Below are 20,028 nucleotides of genomic sequence, written 5' to 3'. Positions count from 1 at the left end.
CCTACAATAAATGCATAGAATAAATATCTTCTTCATTCCTAAACAATGTGTCAAATGATGTTAACGATAACGATGATGACGATGAAGACTAACATTTATTGAGCACTTTATATATATTATCTCATTTTAATATCCTCAAAAACCCTATGAATTAAGGCGTTATTATCCTCATTTTACATATGAGGCAGCTAATGCATAGAGAGGTTAAGAAACTTGCCCAAGGTCACAATGAGCAGAAGAGCCAAGGTCTAAATGCACCCAAGCCCTCTGTCTTCAAAGCTTCACATTCAACTACTGTTGTAATACTGGGTCTTAATCGACAGCAATATAGCCACTTCAGGCCTGGAAGTACTTACCACATGGTGGTTCAGCAAGGACAGTCTAGTCCTATTTCTGCCCAAACCGAATGAAGAAGGACCCACCACAACCACCACCACCACCCCCATTTAAAAAATATTCTAAATGTTCACACTTAATGTAACATAAAAATTTGATGACTAAGAACCATAACTTCTATATACGGAGAGAAATTTAAAATATCTATATCTTGTGGGACATAAAGTTTTAACGCTGAACTACTCCTTGAATTTCTTTGAAGGAAGTCTGAACAATTAAAAAGGAGATATTTATAAATGTATAAATTATTCCTTTGTTACCTTTGTGGGAGTAACATTAGCTGCTGGTCTGAGAAGATACTGGGAATTATATGCTGGTGACTGACTATAATATACTGAAGGGCCAGTAGTTGCAACTAAAAAAAAAAAACAAAAACAAAAAAAAAAGAAAGAAAACACTGTTAAAAAAGTCTATACTACAGTTAAGACTATCTAGGCAAGAACTATAAATACAAAAGCAATAGAAATTAAAGAAAGATTTAACTACATAGATTTTTTTCTTAATTTACATCAAAATACACCATAAAGAAGATTATCAAACGACAAAGAAAAACTGCTAAATATGACATATGAGGAATAAGAGAGCAGCACCACAGTGGTCAACAAGAACAAGTGCCTCACAACAAGCATCAAAAAGGAGCCAAGAGGAAAGTGGTTGATCCATTTTTTAAGAAAGACTGGTATGATGTGAAAGCACCGTCATGTTCAATATCAGAAATGCTGGGAATACACTAGTCGCAGGAAGGATTTAAGGAACCAAAAAGCACCTGGCGGCCTCGCGGCCTTGTTTCTGAAATGAGCCTTGAAAATCTGCAGAATGACTAAGTTGCATTTTATAAACTCAAGCTGAGAATGTTCGGGTCAAAAAAATCACCTGACAAATTCATGGAAAGGATCTCACAAGTAACACAAAACACGTTCCTTGGCTTAAAAAAAAAAAAAGGGTACATCATGACTGACACTCATGTTGATGTCCACACCATTTTCTCCATCTGTTTTGTGTTAGTGTTACCAGGAAACCAACAACTAGAAGACACTCAATGTTGATGGCAAAACTACCAACAGTCATTTGCTTGATCTGTTTATGAACGTTTTACCAGAAAACAAAATTAAAGACCATTTATGCCTTTACATGGAGAAGAAATGAAAACTGTCACCCAAGAGGTGCTAAACAACTGATTCTTGAAAGTACTGAAAAAGACCTACAAAAGGCTAGCCAGTCTATTTATCTTCTCTATACAGTTACTAGAAAAGTAAAAAATGCTAAAGAAGCCCAAGTTTGAATTTGGAAAACTAATGGAACTGCTTGATGAAGATGGTTATTTTGGAAATATTCTAGGGAGAAAACAGGCATAGAACAAGTTGATGGGTATGAGCCAAGAATCATAAAGTCTGAAATTTAACTAGTCACTTTATCAGTGACTAGTCACTCTTGATAGCAAAAAAAAAAAAATTAGAGTTCTTATAAACCTACTACAAATAATCTAATAGAAAAAAACATCAAATGAACAAATAACTCAGGAAATATAAAAGATTATAAAATGCTGAGCACACCTAGTATAAAAATAAAAATCACTAATACTATTTTTGTTTTTAAACATTGGCAAAGGTTTTTACAAACTAGCAATAGTTAACACTAGGCAAGAGTACAAAGAGATGGGCACTATCAGATACGGGTGATAAGAGTGTAAACTGGCACAGCTTTTCTGGAAAGCAATTCCCCAACACAAAAGAATTTTTAAAATACCCTACAATCCTAGGAATGTGTCCACAGCATTATTTATAATAGCAATAACAAAAATAAAGGAATAAAATTTGCATTACTTTCAGATGATGGGATACCTTGTATTCATTAATAGTATTTTCAAAAAATATTTAATAGAAAAATGCTCAGAACGTAAATATTTAAAAAACAGGCTTACTCATCTGTAAATAATGTGATAATACGGTAAAAATCTCATTAAAAATTCTTTATGCAGGCCAGGCCAGTGGTGCAAGCAGTTAAGTGCACCTGCTCCACTGCAGCAGCCCTGGGTTCGCCGGTTTGGATCCCAGGTGCACACTTACGCACCGCTTGTCAAGCCATGCTGTGGCAGTGTCCCATATAAAGTAGAGGAAGATGGGCATGGATGTTAGCCCAGGGCCAGTCTTCCTCAGCAAAAAAGAGGAAGACTGGCAGATGTTAGCTCAGGGCCCATCTTCCTCACCAAAAAAAAAAAAAAAAAAAAACGGATCTTCCTCAAATAAAAAAAAATTCTTTATGTATACAGAGAAAGGACCAGAAGGAAATACTCCAAAATATTAATTGAACTGTATGTGATATGCTTAGTTTTTAGTTTTATTTACACTGTTCAGTACTTCTGAATATTTCCTATAAACTTATTAATCGTTTTTAAATTATCTTATTTTGAAAACACAGGGACTATTTTGGTATATTTTTACTTTCATTAAAAAAAAACAAAATCTGTGAACACGGGAATGAGAATCAGGAGACTTGAGTTCTCCTTCTTTCTGGGCCACAAAGCTGCTTTGTGACCTTGTCAATTGGCCGGTTTGAGGTCTCTATTTTTCTCAATTGTAAAATGAGGATGTGCTGCTTCTATACATTTCATGGGGGTAATTTCAAGAATAAGAATAAAATGAGACAATGTGAATGTTATGCTTATGTTTGTAACACCAGAAGACCTTTTATGCCTGCACACAAAAGAAGAATTGGAAATTGTGACCCAAAAGGTACCAATTGCACTCAAAGGTGCACAGCACTCAAAAAGCCCTAGAAAAGGCTAGCCAGTTTACTTAGCTTCTCTCTACAAGGCTCTATATAGTGCACAGGGGTTTTAAGTGAGCAGTCTTTGAACTCGTGACATCTCATTTGTTATCTATGACTTATGACATTTAGTAAGTTTGACTTTACAAAGATTTTCTTTCTATTATTTTGCCTGCATTTAGAAAACACTGTCACAAAACAATAGTCGGGCTGCCTTAAGTGTGCCCCTATGAACCATCACACAAATGTACTTATCTAAATGAGCCCACACCATTCTAAATCTTTCCTGGGTTAAAATCAATTAGAAGAAAATGCCCTAGTACTATTTTGGGAATCTGTCTCAGGTAAAAGAGACCTATTTTTATCATCCATTTCTGGCTGCCTAAGGGCAAGGACTCATATGGCAAGCAGCTTTAAAGTTAGGCCATCAGAGTTTGAACCCCAGTTTTATCAATAACTAGCTGTATAATAATGGATAAGTTACCTAATCTTTCTAAAACCATGTCCTCATCTATAAAATTGGGATTAATAATGGCACCTACCACTCTGGGTTACTGTGATTAAATAAAATTACATACACAAAGCATTTTAGCACACAGACAACCCACAGGAAGCACTATTAGCACTCCTTGGTTCGTTAAGTGTTTACTGAAAGTTAAGTGCCTAAGAGACACCCACACATACACAAATGCTCATAATAATCATGTGAGGCAAATATTGTCTCCACATTTCAAACAGAAAAACTAGCTGAGAGAGGTCAGTATGTGATAAGAGCACAACTTCAAAATCCAGTATGGTCTGGCTTCAAACTCCTTCCTTCTATGTATGACCAGGGTATTTCAAAATAGACAAGATTCCCCATGAATGTCATATCTCAACTTCTCAGTCTATTGTCAAAATAATTCCTGAGAAGTTTTAGCTCTTGATTAGACTTCTCTTTATGCATAATGATAACAGTTAACATTTTTCAATTATAAGGAATAGTTCCACCTCAGTCTCTACCACATCTCCTCTGAGATGTGCATTAAAAGTGTCTTTAAGCCTTTATACACACAGGATCAGATAAAAGCTTGTTCTATTTCTACTTGGGGTTACAGCTTAAGCAACATATAAGCAGACATATATAGACATGTATATAAACAAATGTACATAGACAAAGTGATTTCACAAGTTATCTGTTTAAAGGAGAGGGAAGTACAGTGATTATTGCTAAAATCTGGAATTATCCAGTTGCCAACTCACCTGTTAGTGGAGCCCCATGAAAAGTCTGTGATCCTTGATACCCATCAGGCACTGAATCTGGTCCATAATTCTCTGTAGGCCAACGATGAGGAGACCCTGAGTTACTGCTATTTAGTTTCAACTCCTGCATTTCTTTCTGTCGGAAGAAGAAAGAAAACAATTTTAAGTAATTACATCATGCCAGAAATAGTGCTAGAGTAAACTTAAATTATTTTAAACTTAAATACTTGATGATTTCTAAGACAGTCTATATTCCAATAAGATCTGAGTACCAGGTGCAGATTTAAGAACATGATCCTTAATTTGTTAAAACTTATTTGCTCCCATTCTTCCATCCCTTAATACCATTATCTAATTCACTCACTCTGGGTTAGAGTTGGAGTTAGCTCTAATCTAAACAACAGAATCATCTCCTAAACAGTCTACACTTGCCTAAATTAATCTTTCTTAAGTTTAACTCTAGCCAACACACTTCCCTGCTCAAAAAAACAAGAACCTACAAATTACACTTCTTTCTCTGACATTCACAGTCCTCAGCAGTATTACCCCAAACATCCTTTCAGCATCTCCTTTCTACACTGCTGTACTCTTCAGTCCATCTAGATACTCAACACTCCAAATTACCTCCCAATACTAGCTTTCCACTTATCCACATTTGATGTGACAAAACACTACTAATCCTTCAAGGTGATACTCAAATGCTCCACTAGGAAAAGGAAAACAACTAATTTTTGGTCAGAATATATTATGTATATAATAATATATTCCAGGCACTTTACTTAAGTTCTTAATCCTTACAGGTTAGATGAGCAATATTAACTCACATCTTAAAATGAGAAAAAAAGACGCAGGAAATGGCACAGCTAGAATTCAAACCATATCTTACTCCAAAAATGTTTTCCTAACACCACTCTGGTGCCTAGACAAAATGGGAGACTCCTGCTTTCTAATGGTAGCTTTGTGGCTAGCTATCAGATCTCTGTCATTTTACAGATAACTAAATGATAACACCCTCCCCAACCCCAGAACCTAGAAAATGTCCCTTACAAAACCGGCACTTAGTAAGAAATGATTTCTTTTTCCAAAGAAACTACAGTGGTATCAGACAACAGGTCACTTTTGAAAACAGTATTAAATATCTATATGGGCCCAGGTATCTGACCAGTTATTGTAAGTGAGTTCAGAGACAGATCCAGCATGTCTGCCTTCTTCTTATAGAAGTTTTTTCAAATAGAAATTTCCCAAAAGCCGTAACTACTGAGGTCAAAAATATCTCCAATTTTCAAGCTAAATGAATTTTTCCCCATTCATCCATCTACTGTGTCTAGTCCAGATACTGCACATCCAAAAATAAGAAACTGGTAGAATCAACTGGAAAACTCTACTGGTCACTACTGGTATCTAGACCATAGTTTTGACCATGCCATTAATGCCACAATCATAATTTTGAAAATTCAAATAACTAGAAAATGTGACGAGAACTGGCATCAATAATTATCACTTTACAGATGAGAAGCCAAAAGTCAGAAAGGAAGGAAGTGCCTGGCCCAAGATCATTAGTTAGTGGCAGGCATATGGCCTAGTGCTCCACTACACTTCTGCAGGATACAATGTTGGGTGCCTGAAACCTATATGTAAGTCAAGATTACAGATAATATCATAATAGGCCATGATTACACAAAATTAACATACAAAACCTTTGTGCAAATTCAAAAGTTTGCTCCCCTCTGAACAGCATATTTTAACTCTCACACATTGCTGATAGCACTGTAATAATCACACACATATCAGGATTTCCTTGGTGTAACTTTTACAAGTATGAGTGATTTAGTTCTTGCCCATTGAGTATGAAACAACTTACTTGTACTTCCAATTCCAAACTTTGAGCCTCATAGTTAAAGTCACTTTCATACAGTTAAAATAAAATCATGCACACATAACTATTTCCATATGTAACTAAATCAAATTCATATGAAAATACTAAAAAGATAAAAGAGACTTTTTGAAGCTTAGACCACATGTCAATTCCTAACTATAAAGCTGACACAAACAACCACAGTCAGTCTGAGAAATGAACTCACAGGCCAAGATACAATTAGTGTATTTCACTAGTTTAACTCAATCACTTGGGAACCTCCTCTATGACCAGAATGATGCTGTGTTTTGGATAAAAGAGTCTGTACCTCTGAAGGATTCACATCTGGTGGAGGACGGAGACACATAAGTAAATTCAACAATATGGTAAGTGTAAAATACGTTAAGTGTCAAGATGGAGGTGTGTGCAACACCGTATAATTCTATAGCAGCATGGCACAGGGCTTTAGAAAGCGAGGGAGTGGTCAAGGAAGGAATCGCGGAATAAGAGCAGCACAGTTTAGAGAAATGAAGTGACTGACCTTAATGGCCTCTACTTGTTGGCAGATCATTTTCAGTAAAGAATTTTGATCTTCTGCCCACTGTGGTGGTGTTTTGGGAGAATACTAAAAAAATTACAACAAAACATTACTTAAAACATTTAGAACAGAAACATATTCCACAACGGAATCATTCAATTCTTTCCCACTTACCTTGTAACTTTTACTTGGTGATAGAGAATATCTGGTGGCAGATGGTGTAGAATATTTTATTTCTGAATCTGCAGTTCGCAAAGAACCATTTTTATAAAGAAGACCTCCTTCACTATAGTCATCAAGTTCCTGCATGACTGAATTAAACATTTCTTTTACAGACTCCAAGGGCACAGGCAACTAAAAACAAAAGGCATGAATCAAGGGCAAAAACATCAAAGTAAGAACTCTGAAATAAATACAAAAATTTTATCTTACTAATTTATTTACATTTTTCTCACTTTCATATAACAAGCACTTTATGCTTTACATATAAATAACACACATAAACGGCTGTGTAATCTAAAGTCTTCTGAATCTAAAGCCTATGTTGTTTCTATTCCTTCTGTTAGCCATAATAATGGTAGAGGAATGCTAATTTGGGAAGTTTTTCCATGTGAACAAAATAAATTACTAGTGTTTACTAACTGATTCTGAATAGCGAGAGAAATGCAGAGGCTAGAATGCACTAGACAACATAAATCCTAATCTAAGAGGAGTAACACAATTAATGAACAAAATACTTGCAAGGTTGAATATAACTGAAGTTAACACCATCATGACAGTCTCAAACTGCTGACAGTAAGAAAAATAACAGTCCACAGCAGATGATGAAGATGAGAAGAAATGCTCTAAAGTTGTCAGCAACTATGTTCGACTTCAGTAAAATGTTCAACTGCCAAATTCATTACGACCTAGTCCTTAGGTTGCAATATTTGCTTTGACTACATTGCCAAAATAACAATAATAAATGTCCTGCCTTAGAAATCTTTTCTAATTCCCCAACAAGTATTTTTGTGCAAAGATAAACCTAGATTCCCAAGCTTAAAAAAGAAACACCAAACCTAAGACAAAGCAATGCTAATTAAATATTTACACACATACTCCTCTGCATTAACAAAAGGGTATTACTGAGCATTTTTGAAATGACCAAAATATAAAACCAAGGCAAAAATACTTATCACCCAGTTACCAATACTAAGAAAGTACAAACAACCTGCAACTTACTTTCTTGACCACTGAAAGATTTGAATCACTGTCATCTAAAATCTTTATTAGGTAGTCCCTGGTCTTTCTCAGATAATTTTTGCATTCTTCTTGTTCTTCAGGAGAAAGGGCATCATTTTCAATGTCTTCTGCTTTTCTGTGAAAAATCTATATAAAGAGTGCTTTTATGAAACAATAAGGTTTTTAAAACAAAAAACTTTTAATTCAAGCACCACATCTACTTACCAGTGCAAGATTCCAATAAGAAACAACATTTTTTATAGATTCAAAAGCAGTCATAGCATCTTCTATATTTCCATTAACTGCATCCAATATAGCGAACGTGATGTGTGCTTCTTCTTCATATTCACCAATTTCAGATGCCTAAAAACATTTAGTAATTTTTAATCAAACTGCCTCTACCCAGAATATCAAACCCAAATGATTTCCCAAAGATTCTGTACGATCTAATGAGATTAACATCTCAGTACTCTTTTTGCCCGTATTTTATATGTGACCGCTAGTGGATTTAGAAAACTTAAACAGGCAGGCAATTACTTTATGCATTTAATACCTCCATTTCTTTGTTTATAAACTAGAAATCCACAATACAAATTAATTCACAAAGGGATCCTCCATTACCTGAATATCTGCACTATGAAAATGTTTAAACAGAGGGTCAGTAGGTTCAGGAATACTGCCCTTCTTTTTGATTGTCTTCAACAAGGGCAAAACCTTCCTCCAATAATGAACACTTCTGCCAATGTATTCCCGTTGATCATAAAAAGAATTAAGACCGCTGCCCTAAAATAGAAAGTTAGAAGCACACAATCTAAGGAACACAAATGATGAGATCCAAAAATTCATTTACAAATGGTCTGAACAACTGGTTAAAACTTCAAATCAAGGCCAAAGAGAATCTCAAAAGGCATATGCTCAACTTTTCAAATATTGGAATAACGAACCGAATACCAGTGATCATTTGAGACCCAACTTGTAAACACTTTCAAGGATACCACTTAATGAGAAAGCCCAATCTATCATTTAAAAGTTGCCATTTTTAGACAGCTGAAATCTGCCCCTCTCAGTGTCACAGTTTGGTCAAAAGGCTAACCTGATCTTGCCACAGAACAGGCCTCAGATGTTTAGAAGGATGTACAATGGCCTTACCTACAAAGCTTGTGCTACTTAACATGGAAAACACTTAGGCTGGACAATAATTATCATAACTTGATTATTAAGTAATAATAATAACAGCTAATACTTATGTAACATTTATTGTGCCAGGCCCTGTGCTAAGTGATATATTAACTATATTAACTACTTTGCAGTAAAATTAAAAAAATACATTTCACCTGGCATAATATGAACAAGCTGCTACTGTTTTTATTTATTTATTTATTTATTTATTTTCCCCCAAAGCCCCAGTAGATAGCTGTATGTCATAGCTGCACATCCTTCTAGTTGCCGCACGTGGGACGCGGCCCCAGCATGGCCAGAGAAGCGGTGCGTCGGTGTGCGCCCGGGATCCGAACCCGGGCCGCCAGCAGCAGAGCGCGCACACTTAACCGCCAAGCCACGGGGCCGGCCCTGCTACTGTTTTTAGAATTAAAAGACTTTTAATGAAAAGTCTTTCATTTTTAAAAAGTAAGGTAATGTTCTTAACAATGCTTACACTTTGATGAACTCACCGTTTTCTGAAGGCATTTTGCCCAATGTACAAGCAGAGCAGGCTGAAGACCATGTTTTTCCTGGCCCCTTAGAGTGTTTATGTCATGTTGGACTAAAAGTCGCAATTTTGCTGAGGTTCCAGGTCTAAAAAAGTTTTATTTGATAAAACTGATTTGTAAACACACAGTTCAACATTTACATGTATGTTAATCATCACATGATAATTAAACTAAATCTTCACACGAGAATTGAACTAAATCCCTAGGCAATAAATTTTAAATTAAATACATTTTAAATTAAAAACCTAGGTAAAAAGTTAAAGGAATATTTTTGTTTAACTACTTACATTGCTTTTCTGTGAATTAGATTACAAACTGCATCCCACCAAGATTTTTGTCTTTCTGTACAAAGCTGTTTACACACAGGAAATGGCAAGCATAGTGGCTGATAGAAGCTGTAGTGAGAATTACATTTCTCCTTTAATTGTAAGTGGCTCGTATATACTACTCCAAGTAGAAATACCTATTTTATTTAAAGAAAATATCAATTTAAGTAAGAAAAAAATTAAACAAAACTCAAAATATTTAATTTGTTAAAATCTTTGCTTACTTCAAGATCTAAAATACATATTGATTCTGGTGCATTTGTTTCAAGTCTGGAAGTTTCCTGGGGCAAATGATGAAAAAGCTGTTTTAGCCATTTTCGAACTGCAGGTAGGGTAGGCAACAAATTCCACTGTAAGCCAAGCCAGGTAAGGTGCTGAAGACTACCATTATGTGCTCGAATGGCACCTGAAATGAAGGGAAAAAACTGGCTTGAGGTTTTGGAAATTTTTTTGTGTGCCATCATGTTTGCCAACATAAACAACCGACTCACATTAAATGCATCTTAATTTTATAATTGTTTTTCTATAACAGAGCTGGGGGAAATTCTATGATAAGCAAAGTCTCATCTTTTTTGTTTTCTCGTTTTTTTAGGAAGATTATCCCTGAGCTAATATCTGTTGCCAATCCTCCTCTTTTTGCTGAAGAAGATTGGCCCTGGGCTAACATCTGTGCCCATCTTCCTCTAACTTTACCTGGGACGCCACCACACCATGGCTTGACAAAGCAGTACGTCGGTCCACACCCGGGATCTGAACCCGCGAACCCTGGGCCGCCGAAGCAGAGTGCTCGAACTTAACCACTATGCCACTGGGCCAGCCCAAAGTCTCATGTTTTACTGAAGGTATTCACACTTTATATCTAGGAATTTTAATAAAAATAACTATGATGGAGAAAGTTTTTTTCAAGTCCATCTGAGATTAAAAAAGAGGCTTACTACTAAATTAAAAAAACCCTACTGACAGAGGTGAAATAAAAAATGGCCACCCAATAAGAAATCGTGAAACAATAACTTTTACTTTGTCATTTAAGAGTCATTAAAACAATGGGATGCCACTACATTAATCTATTAAGATCGTAAAGGGATCGTTTCTTCTTCTGAATTTCTTCAGAATTTCAATACTGAAAAAGTTACGGGCTTCTGGAAGCACAGAGAGGTATAACCTTTTTGGCAATATGGCAATTTGCAAAAGACTTAAAACGTATTCATTAACTTTGTCCCAGTAATTCTGTTTCTCGGACTCTATGGAAAAGGTGAAATGGAGACACTTTAATATAAAGTTTTCATCATCATATTATTTTTAATAGTGAAAAAACTGGAACTTGGATGCCCAACAATAAAAAGTGGCAAGCAAATTATGGCTAATTCATAAAACAGACTATATACTGCCATTAAAAGTGATATTTACAGTGACGGATACAATGGGAGAGAATTCATGAAAGAAGACAAATCATGTGTATAGTATAAACAACTATTCAGAAGAAAAACATATGCCCCCACTACCACTACCAACCCCTCACACCTCCTTCTCCCCAAAACACCTGAAAGGAGTATAGAAAAACATTAAGTCATTATTTCTGGGTAAAGAGATTACAGGCAATTTATCTCCCTTTTTGCTTTTATTTTTCTCCTAAATATAAAAGAATTAAGATGCAACATGTTTCCTTTGAAAGACACAACTTACCGACATCATATCTAGCCAAATCATCTGGCTCTGGTGCTTGTACATCAATGTTTCCAATATCATCACTACCAAGGAAAGAGCTATCCTTAGGTGACTGACTAGAAAACAGAGCATCATATAAAGCAGACTGCCCACTTTTATTCGCAAAGGATTCTACAACCTCTTTTAAAAAATCTTGCTTGTCACGACTTAGGTTTAGCAGCATGTGCCCTGAAAAACAAATTATTTCCATCATTTAAAAAATACAGATAGTTTTTACTCACATATCTCAATAGTTTCATTCATACACCTTAAGGGGAAATAACATGATTATCTATGACCTAACCCTCCAACCCAACAACCACAACTGGACAACAAAATGGGTGCTTACGCAAAAAATGAATATAGATTACAGGTTTAATATCTGCGTCTACATGCTAGAGTAAAAGGAAAGAAAAAAGACAGGAACATATGTGAAAAATGCCAAAAGTATTTACATTTCAGATGGAAAAGTGGGAGATTTAAATGGCCACAGGACAGCAGGACCAACCTCAAATTCTCTGATCTGATACACTGATTTCTAAACCTGGCTGGTCAGAATCATCCTTTAAAAAGCTTTACAAGTATTTATTTCCAGGCCCTACTCCCAGACATTCTGATTTTCACAGGTTTGGGTTAAGGAATCTATTTTAAAGACATTTCTTCGATAAACGTCTAGTACATGTTACAACATGGAGGAACCTTGAAAACACTACACTAAGAAGGCAGTCACAAAAGATCACATATTGTATGATTCAATTTATATGAAATATCCAGAATAGGGAACTCTAAAGAGACAAAAAGTTAGGGGTTGCCTAGGACAAGGGGGCTTCGGGGAAAATGGGGTGTGACTGCTAACAGGTATGAGACTTATGAGGTGATGAAAATGATCTAAAATTGATTGTGGTAATGGTTGCACAACTCTGCGAACATATTAAAAACTACTAAATTGTACATTTAAAATGGGTGAATTTTATCTCAATTAAGCAGTTAAAAAAAAAAAAAACACTCGGAGTAATTCTGCTGGTCAGTCAGGTTTGGTTACCATCAGACTATTATCTTTCTGAAAATTTGCAGAGACAAGCTCAAGAATGCCCAGATCAAAGACATTAAAACACAGTTCATTTTACTAACTGTGACACACTGCAGAGGCAAAATTTGCAGAGACAAGCTCAAGAATGCCCAGATCAAAGACATTAAAACTCAGTTCTTTTTACTAACTGTGACACCCTGCAAAGGCATCTATGACAGCCCTGCAAAGGTAGAAGGGAAACATAAGAAAAAAAATGGAAAGTCATTTCTTCAAGGACTGAAAGTCTACCTCCCACAGAAAAGTAGGCTGTGGGACAGCGGAGCAATATAAGCTTTGACCAAGGGCCGGCTCCATGGCTTGGCGGTTAAGTGCGCGCGCTCTGATGCTGGCGGCCCGGGTTCGGATCCCGGGAGCGCCCCGGGGCACCACTTCTCCGTCCAACGCGAGGCCGAGTCCCACGTATAGCAACTGGAAGGATGTGAACCTATGACATACAACTGTCTACTGGGGCTTTGGGGGGAAAAACTGAATAAATAAAATCTTTAAAAAAAAAAAAAAAAAAAAAAAAAGCTTTGACCAATAACCTAACTAGAGACCAAAACTTACGGTAACTTTGATTTAATACTACCTTCTGGTTCTTTACAAGGTTCATTCAATATTATAATCAAAACTGCTTCCTACGGAAACTTTTCCTAGAGAAAGCATTAGGCTTCTTCAGTTCATTGCTTGATTCACCGGCTACGTGAACACCTTGAAGTTTTTGCCTTCGCAAAACCAGATAATATATAATAGACCTTCAGGATCCATCTCAAACAGGAAGAGATCTACAAATTCCAAGAGCCTAACAGAATGTGAGTATTTATCTTCCATCTCCCTCACTATGTTGTCAGTTCCTTATGAAATAAATCTGTATCTTCTTCATCTTTATTCCCCCCTCACCCCCACAGCAGTGTCTTACAATCAATTGATGTTAAATGGTTGGAAAATCAGTACTTATTATTAGTTCAGAAGGTGCTTTAAAATATTTAGGATGGAGGCTCTAGCAGCTAGACAAAGGAGTGGTTAAGGAGTTTTTCCAGTTGGGAGCAAACAATAAGAAATATCTGTTCCTTTTAAAGAATATACCATTTGTTCTAATTCTTTCTATATCTCTTGCCCTAGTCCAATACAGCAAAGATAAACAAATGATTATAACAAATTATCTCCTGGACAGACAGAAGATATTATCATCTGATGCTCCAACGGAAAAATTTTCCTTTTTTTTTTTTTTTTTGTGAGGAGATCGGCCCTGTGCTAACATCTGCCAATCCTCCTCCTTTTTTTGCTGAGGAAGATTGGCCCTGGGCTAACATCCGTGCCCATCTTCCTCCACTTTATATGGGACGCCGCCACAGCATGGCTTGCCAAGCAGTGCATCAGTGCGCGCCCGGGATCCGAACTGGTGAACCCCGGGCCACCGCAGCGGAGCATGCGCACTTAACCGCTTGCACCACCGGGCTGGCCCCAAAGTTTTCCTTTTTAAAATAAAATCAGTTAAACATTATTATTACCTGATTGGCTGAGACGATCAAACGCCATCATTTCTAGCAGATTTTGTCCAGCTTCTCCTTTTATTAATTTAATCTTTGGTTTTGGAACCTGGTAATTTTAGAATAAAGAATCTTAATTTAGTGATATCCATATTTCTAATGGTAAGATGTTCCTTTCAATTATATTGTGCTTTTTTGATAATGAATAAACAGTTAACTAATGGTTAAAGTGAGTTAGAAAATCAACTGCAAAAAACTGAAATGCCTACAAAGAGCATTTCTGAGAAATTAGTTTCTACTAAAAGCACATTAGAATTACATTTGGGGAAATGGAATATTTAGTTACAGAACTTATCTACCCTGCATAAACGGAACTACAGCAGAAGAGATGACAGCCCTACTTAACACGGCACTGGTGGAACAATACTTGGAAATGCCACACTGTGGACAGCAGATTTTCAAAGAGTATGGATAATCTGGGATACCAGTACGATACAGTGAGAGAATCAAGAGAGTAAAAGGACTCCTAGCCATATCCTATTTAGAAGAGCTGAAAGAATGATGAATAATAGAATGGTGAAGAGAAAACATGACAGCTGCTTTCAGATATTAAGAAAATTACCTTGGAAAAGAGACAGACATTTTTAATAGCACCAAAAGAAAAAACACCACCAATGAAAAGCAGCTTGAAAAATATTTTTAATTCATATAAGGAAGCACCAAGAACCAAATTATCCAAAAATGCAATGGGCTATCCTGAAAAGTAGTGAATGCCAATCACTGAAAATGTTCAGTCACAGGCAATGATCACTTACTGGAGATATCCTAACAGTAACTAAATGGGTGACTGGGGTAACGGGGTAACTGTGTAACTGCAGTTAAGTCTCTTAATGACTTTCTTAATTGGAGTAATGGGAGAGTAATTTGGTAGGACCTCTGTGAGATCGGAAATTTGGCAATAGCTCTAAAAATTATAAATGCATAGATACACTTGGATCCTGCAATTCTTCTTTTAGGAATTTATTCTACCCATAAATTTTCACATGTGAAATGTCACAGGTTATTCATTGCAGAATTATTTGAAGTAGCATAGCAAAAAGGAAAAGTAACCTAATGTCTTGGTTTTAGGGTACTAATTTAAAAAAACCCAAAACTATGGTACATCCATGGAATGGAATAATATGCATCCATCAAAACAAATGAGGATGCTATTATACTCGTGCTATGCTTTCCATATTGATATGAAAATATCACCAAGATATGTTTCACAGAAACAAAGGAAAATAAATAAATGTACTGAATATTTCTATGTGTATTTTTTTAAGGGGAGTGGGAGTGTGTGTGTATCTGATTGTACATGCATAAAACACTTCTTGAAGAACTCACAAGAAACTAATAAAATTAGTTCCTCTAGGGAAGAGGTGAAGAGAAGTAAATGACTACGGAGCAGAGGCAGGAAGGAGTTTTCACAGTATACTCTCATACGCCATCAGAATTTTAAATGAAATGAATATAATCACCTTTCCTAAAATACTAATTTTTCAAAATAAAAACATTCCTTATGAATCTAAAAGCTTCTGGTTTTGAATTTTAGAAACATTAGTTTGACCTATGCTTTTAGCCATGAGTTTTCTAAACATGATGCCAAAGTTTGTTGTCTGTAGACATGGAAGAACAAAATATGAAATAAAATGTGACATAATTCTTTTTGCTTTCAAACTAATCTCAATTCATGAAACTGGCCTCTTTACAAAATTATTCAATGGTTATCATTTGTGAGCACTTAATTAGTTATGAATCCACTCATTCACATCATCTCAAGTCAACATTTCATCTTAATTAAAAAGTTTCAAGAGAGACTTTGTTTAATGACTAGCTGAGATGCAGATACACTTACAAGAACCACAGCGTTCCCCTGATCAAGAGTATGAAAACCATACCATTAAAGAAGTCAGCCTCACATGATTCCTTGAGGGCTCCTATGCCAGTCCACACTTCCCTTGTACGCTTATAATCCTTTGAGAATTAAGCTTTACAAAAAATGATAATATAAAATCTAAACATCTAAGAGATTTCCCTTATATATCCATCCAATGGAAATACATGGTAGGTAAAAAGAGAGAGACTGAGGTAAGATGTCTATGTGCTGAAATGGAACAATGAAAAACAGTGAACAAAGCAAGGTATTCAACAGCAGATAAAGCACACCTCCCCTGAGGCAAGACAGTTTTTAAAAGTAGAGAAAGGGTGGGGCCGCCCGGTGGTATAGGGGTTAAGTTCGCACGCTCCGCTTCAGTGGCCCAGGGTTCGTGGGTTCGGATCCCAGGAGGGGACCGACGCACCCCTTGTCAAGCCATGCTGTGGCGGCATCCCATGTAAAGTAGAGGAGGATGGGCACAGATGCTGGCCCAGGGCCAATCTTCCTCAGCAAAAAGAGAAGGATTGGCAACGGATGTTAGCTCAGGGCTAATCTTCCCGACCAAAAAAAAAAAAAAATGTAGAGAATGGGTATATTATATACTTGCATATTCAAAAAACTTTTTGAACATCCAAAAAACTGATAACAGTGGTTTTCTTTTAGGAAAGGAGACTTGAGTGAATGGGTTAAGAGGGAGAGTTAGTTCTTACTATTAAAAAAGTTCAGTTTAAAATAGTTAATTGTACATGTTAACTTTAAAAAACATATATTAAAGATTCTAGAAGAGTGATGTTACTTAGCATCACGGTGGAGTAAGCTCTTCCCTTAGTCTTGCTCCTTAAGAAACAATGAAAAGGACATTCATAAACCAACAGAGGACATTCACACAACATAACAGACATCTGAGAGATCCATGTAGCCATATGTCTGAAGGTGAGGATGCTGGATCCCCCCGGGAGGCAGAGGAAGGAAGTAAGCGGATCTCCTCTCCCCCCCAGCGGCAGTGGTCTAGGGTATGGAACCTCACGCGGCAGCCAGCGCGTGACTGAGAAGAAAAGAGGAAAAAGGCAGCCCTCCGTGGGAACACTTCTGCTCTCGAAGTTGCCTCCCAGCCCTCAGGAACCCTCCACACCAAGGTGCCTAAGCAATCGCAGGGGTGTCCCCACCAAGTCAAGCAGCCAGGGCACCAGATAGTGGGTGCAGAACAGGAGTGCACAGGATCGTGCACACCAAAGCAAGTGCCACTCCCCTGCTCCTGCCTGGTGCACCAGCTCAGCCGGTCAGCCAGAGCAGGGGAGCCCTGCCAGAGCACCTACGCCTATGTGTGTAAGGCAGCAGCAGCTGGTGAGCAGATACAGACGGGTTGCGTCAGCAGAGCTTCCAACAGACAGGCACAGCTGCCAGGGGTTGCAGCAAATTCAGAAAACACAGCTCCTGCCCCCTCCAGTGGTAGCAAGTGGAATCTGCAACCAGCTACTACCACTATGCGATGGCAAAAGTTCACCCCATCAAGTAGCATGAGGAAGTATATGAACAGGCCAGACTGGAAGGAAAACAAGTATCCAGAAATCAATCCTGAAGTCACAGATATTTACAATCTAAATGATAGAGAATTCAAAATAGTTACCATAAAGAAACTCAACGAGTTACAAGAAAACTTAGACAGTACAATGAACCCAGAAACGAAATTAATGAAAAGAGGGAATTCTCCACAAGAGACTGAAACTATTAAAAAAAAAAAAAAAAAAAAGCTAGAGATGAAGAACACACTGAATGAGATAAAGAAAAATCTGGAATCCTTAAAAAACAGAGGTGAAGTGATGTCAGCGTCATGGCAGAGTGAGCTTGCTCATCAACTCTTCCCCTGATAAGATACAACAAAAGGAACAGTCACAGAGCAACAACGGACTCCTAGACAGCAAAAAGGAAGATTGGAAAGATCCACACTACTGCACATCTGAGAGAGGACGTGCTGGGAGCCCTGGAGGAAGTGGGGAGAGTTAAGGGGAAATCCTCTCCCTCCCCATCAGATCAGAGATCCGGGTCCGTGCAGCTCCCAGAGAGGGGGAGGGGCAGCCCTCTGAGGGGAAACCATAGCTCTTCGGGCTCTCTCAGCCAGTGGGAGACTCCCACACAGAGGACTCAGAACTACTGCAGGGGTGCCATCAACATCTGAGCACCCCAGGAGAGTGGATAACGAGGGGCGGGGAAGAAGGCCCCCACGCCAAGGACCCAGCAGGCAAAAAGCGAGAGCCCCCCCTGCTCCCTGCATGCCCGACACTGAAGCTCAGGTGACCAGACCAGACCGAGCAGCTGGCCGATCAATGCGAGCAGCAAGGGCAGAGCGCAGGGGGCTCAGATTACACAGCCCTTACCCCACACATGGTGGTGGCGGGTGGAAACTGCAACCAGATATTTCCAGGATGAGGAAAAACAAAGCAAATACAGGAACCACAATGTGAAGGTACATGAAATCATCAGACCAGAAGGAAAAGGACAAGCACCCAGAAACCAACCCTGAAGACACAGAAAGCCATAACCTAAATGACAGAGATTTCAAAATAGCTACCATAAAAAAACTCAATGAAATATGAGACAACAAAGACAAACAATTCAATGAGATTAGGAGTTTCTTCACAAGAGATTGAAATCATAAAGAAAAACCAATCAGTACTGATAGAGATGAAGAACACAATGGAGGAGAATCTGGAATCTTTAAAGAACAGAGATGACAATATGGAGGAAAGAATTAGCATTATAGAGGATAGGAATATACATATGCTCCAGATGGAGGAGGAGAGAGAAGTAAGACAAAAAGAAATGCAGAAAGTCTCCGAGAAATATCTGACTCTATTAGGAAATGTAACATAAGAATTATAGGTATTCCTGAGGGAGAAGAGAGGGAAAGAGGAACAGAGAGCCTCTTCGAGGAAATAATAGCTGAGAACTTCCCAAATCTGGGGAAGGAGCAGGAAATACCAGTAAGCGAAGACAACAGGTCGCCTAAATACGTCAACAGGCAAAGGCCCACTCCACAACATGTAGTGGTAAGGCTGGCTAAAGTCAATGACAAAGAAACAATATTAAGGGCAGCTAGACAAAAACAAAAAATAACATACAAAGGAACTCCCATCAGGCTCTCAGTGGATTTCTCAACAGAAACTTTACAGGCTAGGAGAGACTGGAATGATATATTCAAAATACTGAAAGACAGAAACTTTCAGCCAAGAATACTCTATCCAGCAAAAATATCCTTCAAATATGAGGGAGAAATAGTAACTCTCCCAGATCAACAAAAGCTAAGGGAGTTCATGGCCATGAGACCTCCACTATAAGAAATACTCAAGAAGGCCCTCAGGCCTGAAAAAAAGAAGAGAAAGGGAATACAAAGCCTGGAGCAAGAAGAAAAATAGGTAGACAAAATCAGAAAAATAGTAGATCTTTACCAGAATAGGTTAGCAACCACGTAAATACCAAAATCAAAGATCAAAGGAAGGAAATCAAAAATAAATATAACATCATCACTGTAAACACACACCCACAACACAAGATAGAATAAGGTATAACAAGAACTACTGAGAAGGGGAAGAAGAAAGAGGTTGAATTGACTTAGTATAAAGAAATAAGAGGCCATCAGATAATGGACTATCTCATACACAAGATTTTTTATACAAACCTCAAGGTAACCACTAAACAAATAATCAAAACAAAATCACATATGATAGAACTATAGAACTAGAAGAGTCATAAGACAGAACAACAAAACTGAATTGGCAGTCCAAAACAAATAGGAC

At 37.5% G+C, this 20,028-nt stretch overlaps 1 protein-coding gene across 3 annotated transcripts in view; it reads right to left on the bottom strand.

Moving 5' to 3' along the window:
• The window catches only part of LOC101393996 (E3 SUMO-protein ligase RanBP2), an 84,522-nt gene that overhangs the window by 23,147 nt on the left and 41,347 nt on the right, over positions 1-20,028 (bottom strand). For all 3 annotated transcript variants that reach the window (XM_087426340.1, XM_087426339.1, XM_087426341.1), the window contains 12 exons: positions 14,338-14,425; positions 11,737-11,946; positions 10,278-10,459; positions 10,015-10,190; positions 9,689-9,812; positions 8,640-8,801; positions 8,244-8,381; positions 8,019-8,165; positions 6,972-7,151; positions 6,801-6,884; positions 4,405-4,540; positions 657-751 (listed from right to left, as the gene is read on the bottom strand). In XM_087426340.1, coding sequence (XP_087282466.1) covers positions 657-751; positions 4,405-4,540; positions 6,801-6,884; positions 6,972-7,151; positions 8,019-8,165; positions 8,244-8,381; positions 8,640-8,801; positions 9,689-9,812; positions 10,015-10,190; positions 10,278-10,459; positions 11,737-11,946; positions 14,338-14,425 — 1,722 coding nt within the window. The remainder of the gene's footprint in view (positions 1-656; positions 752-4,404; positions 4,541-6,800; positions 6,885-6,971; positions 7,152-8,018; positions 8,166-8,243; positions 8,382-8,639; positions 8,802-9,688; positions 9,813-10,014; positions 10,191-10,277; positions 10,460-11,736; positions 11,947-14,337; positions 14,426-20,028) is intronic.

The sequence above is a fragment of the Ceratotherium simum genome, chromosome 40 (genome assembly GCF_057802395.1).
Source record: "Ceratotherium simum simum isolate JZ-2026a chromosome 40, ASM5780239v1, whole genome shotgun sequence".
Taxonomy (NCBI): Eukaryota; Metazoa; Chordata; class Mammalia; order Perissodactyla; family Rhinocerotidae; genus Ceratotherium; species Ceratotherium simum.
Note: the sequence above shows the minus strand (reverse complement) of the source record. Positions and strands in the feature narration are given on the sequence as shown.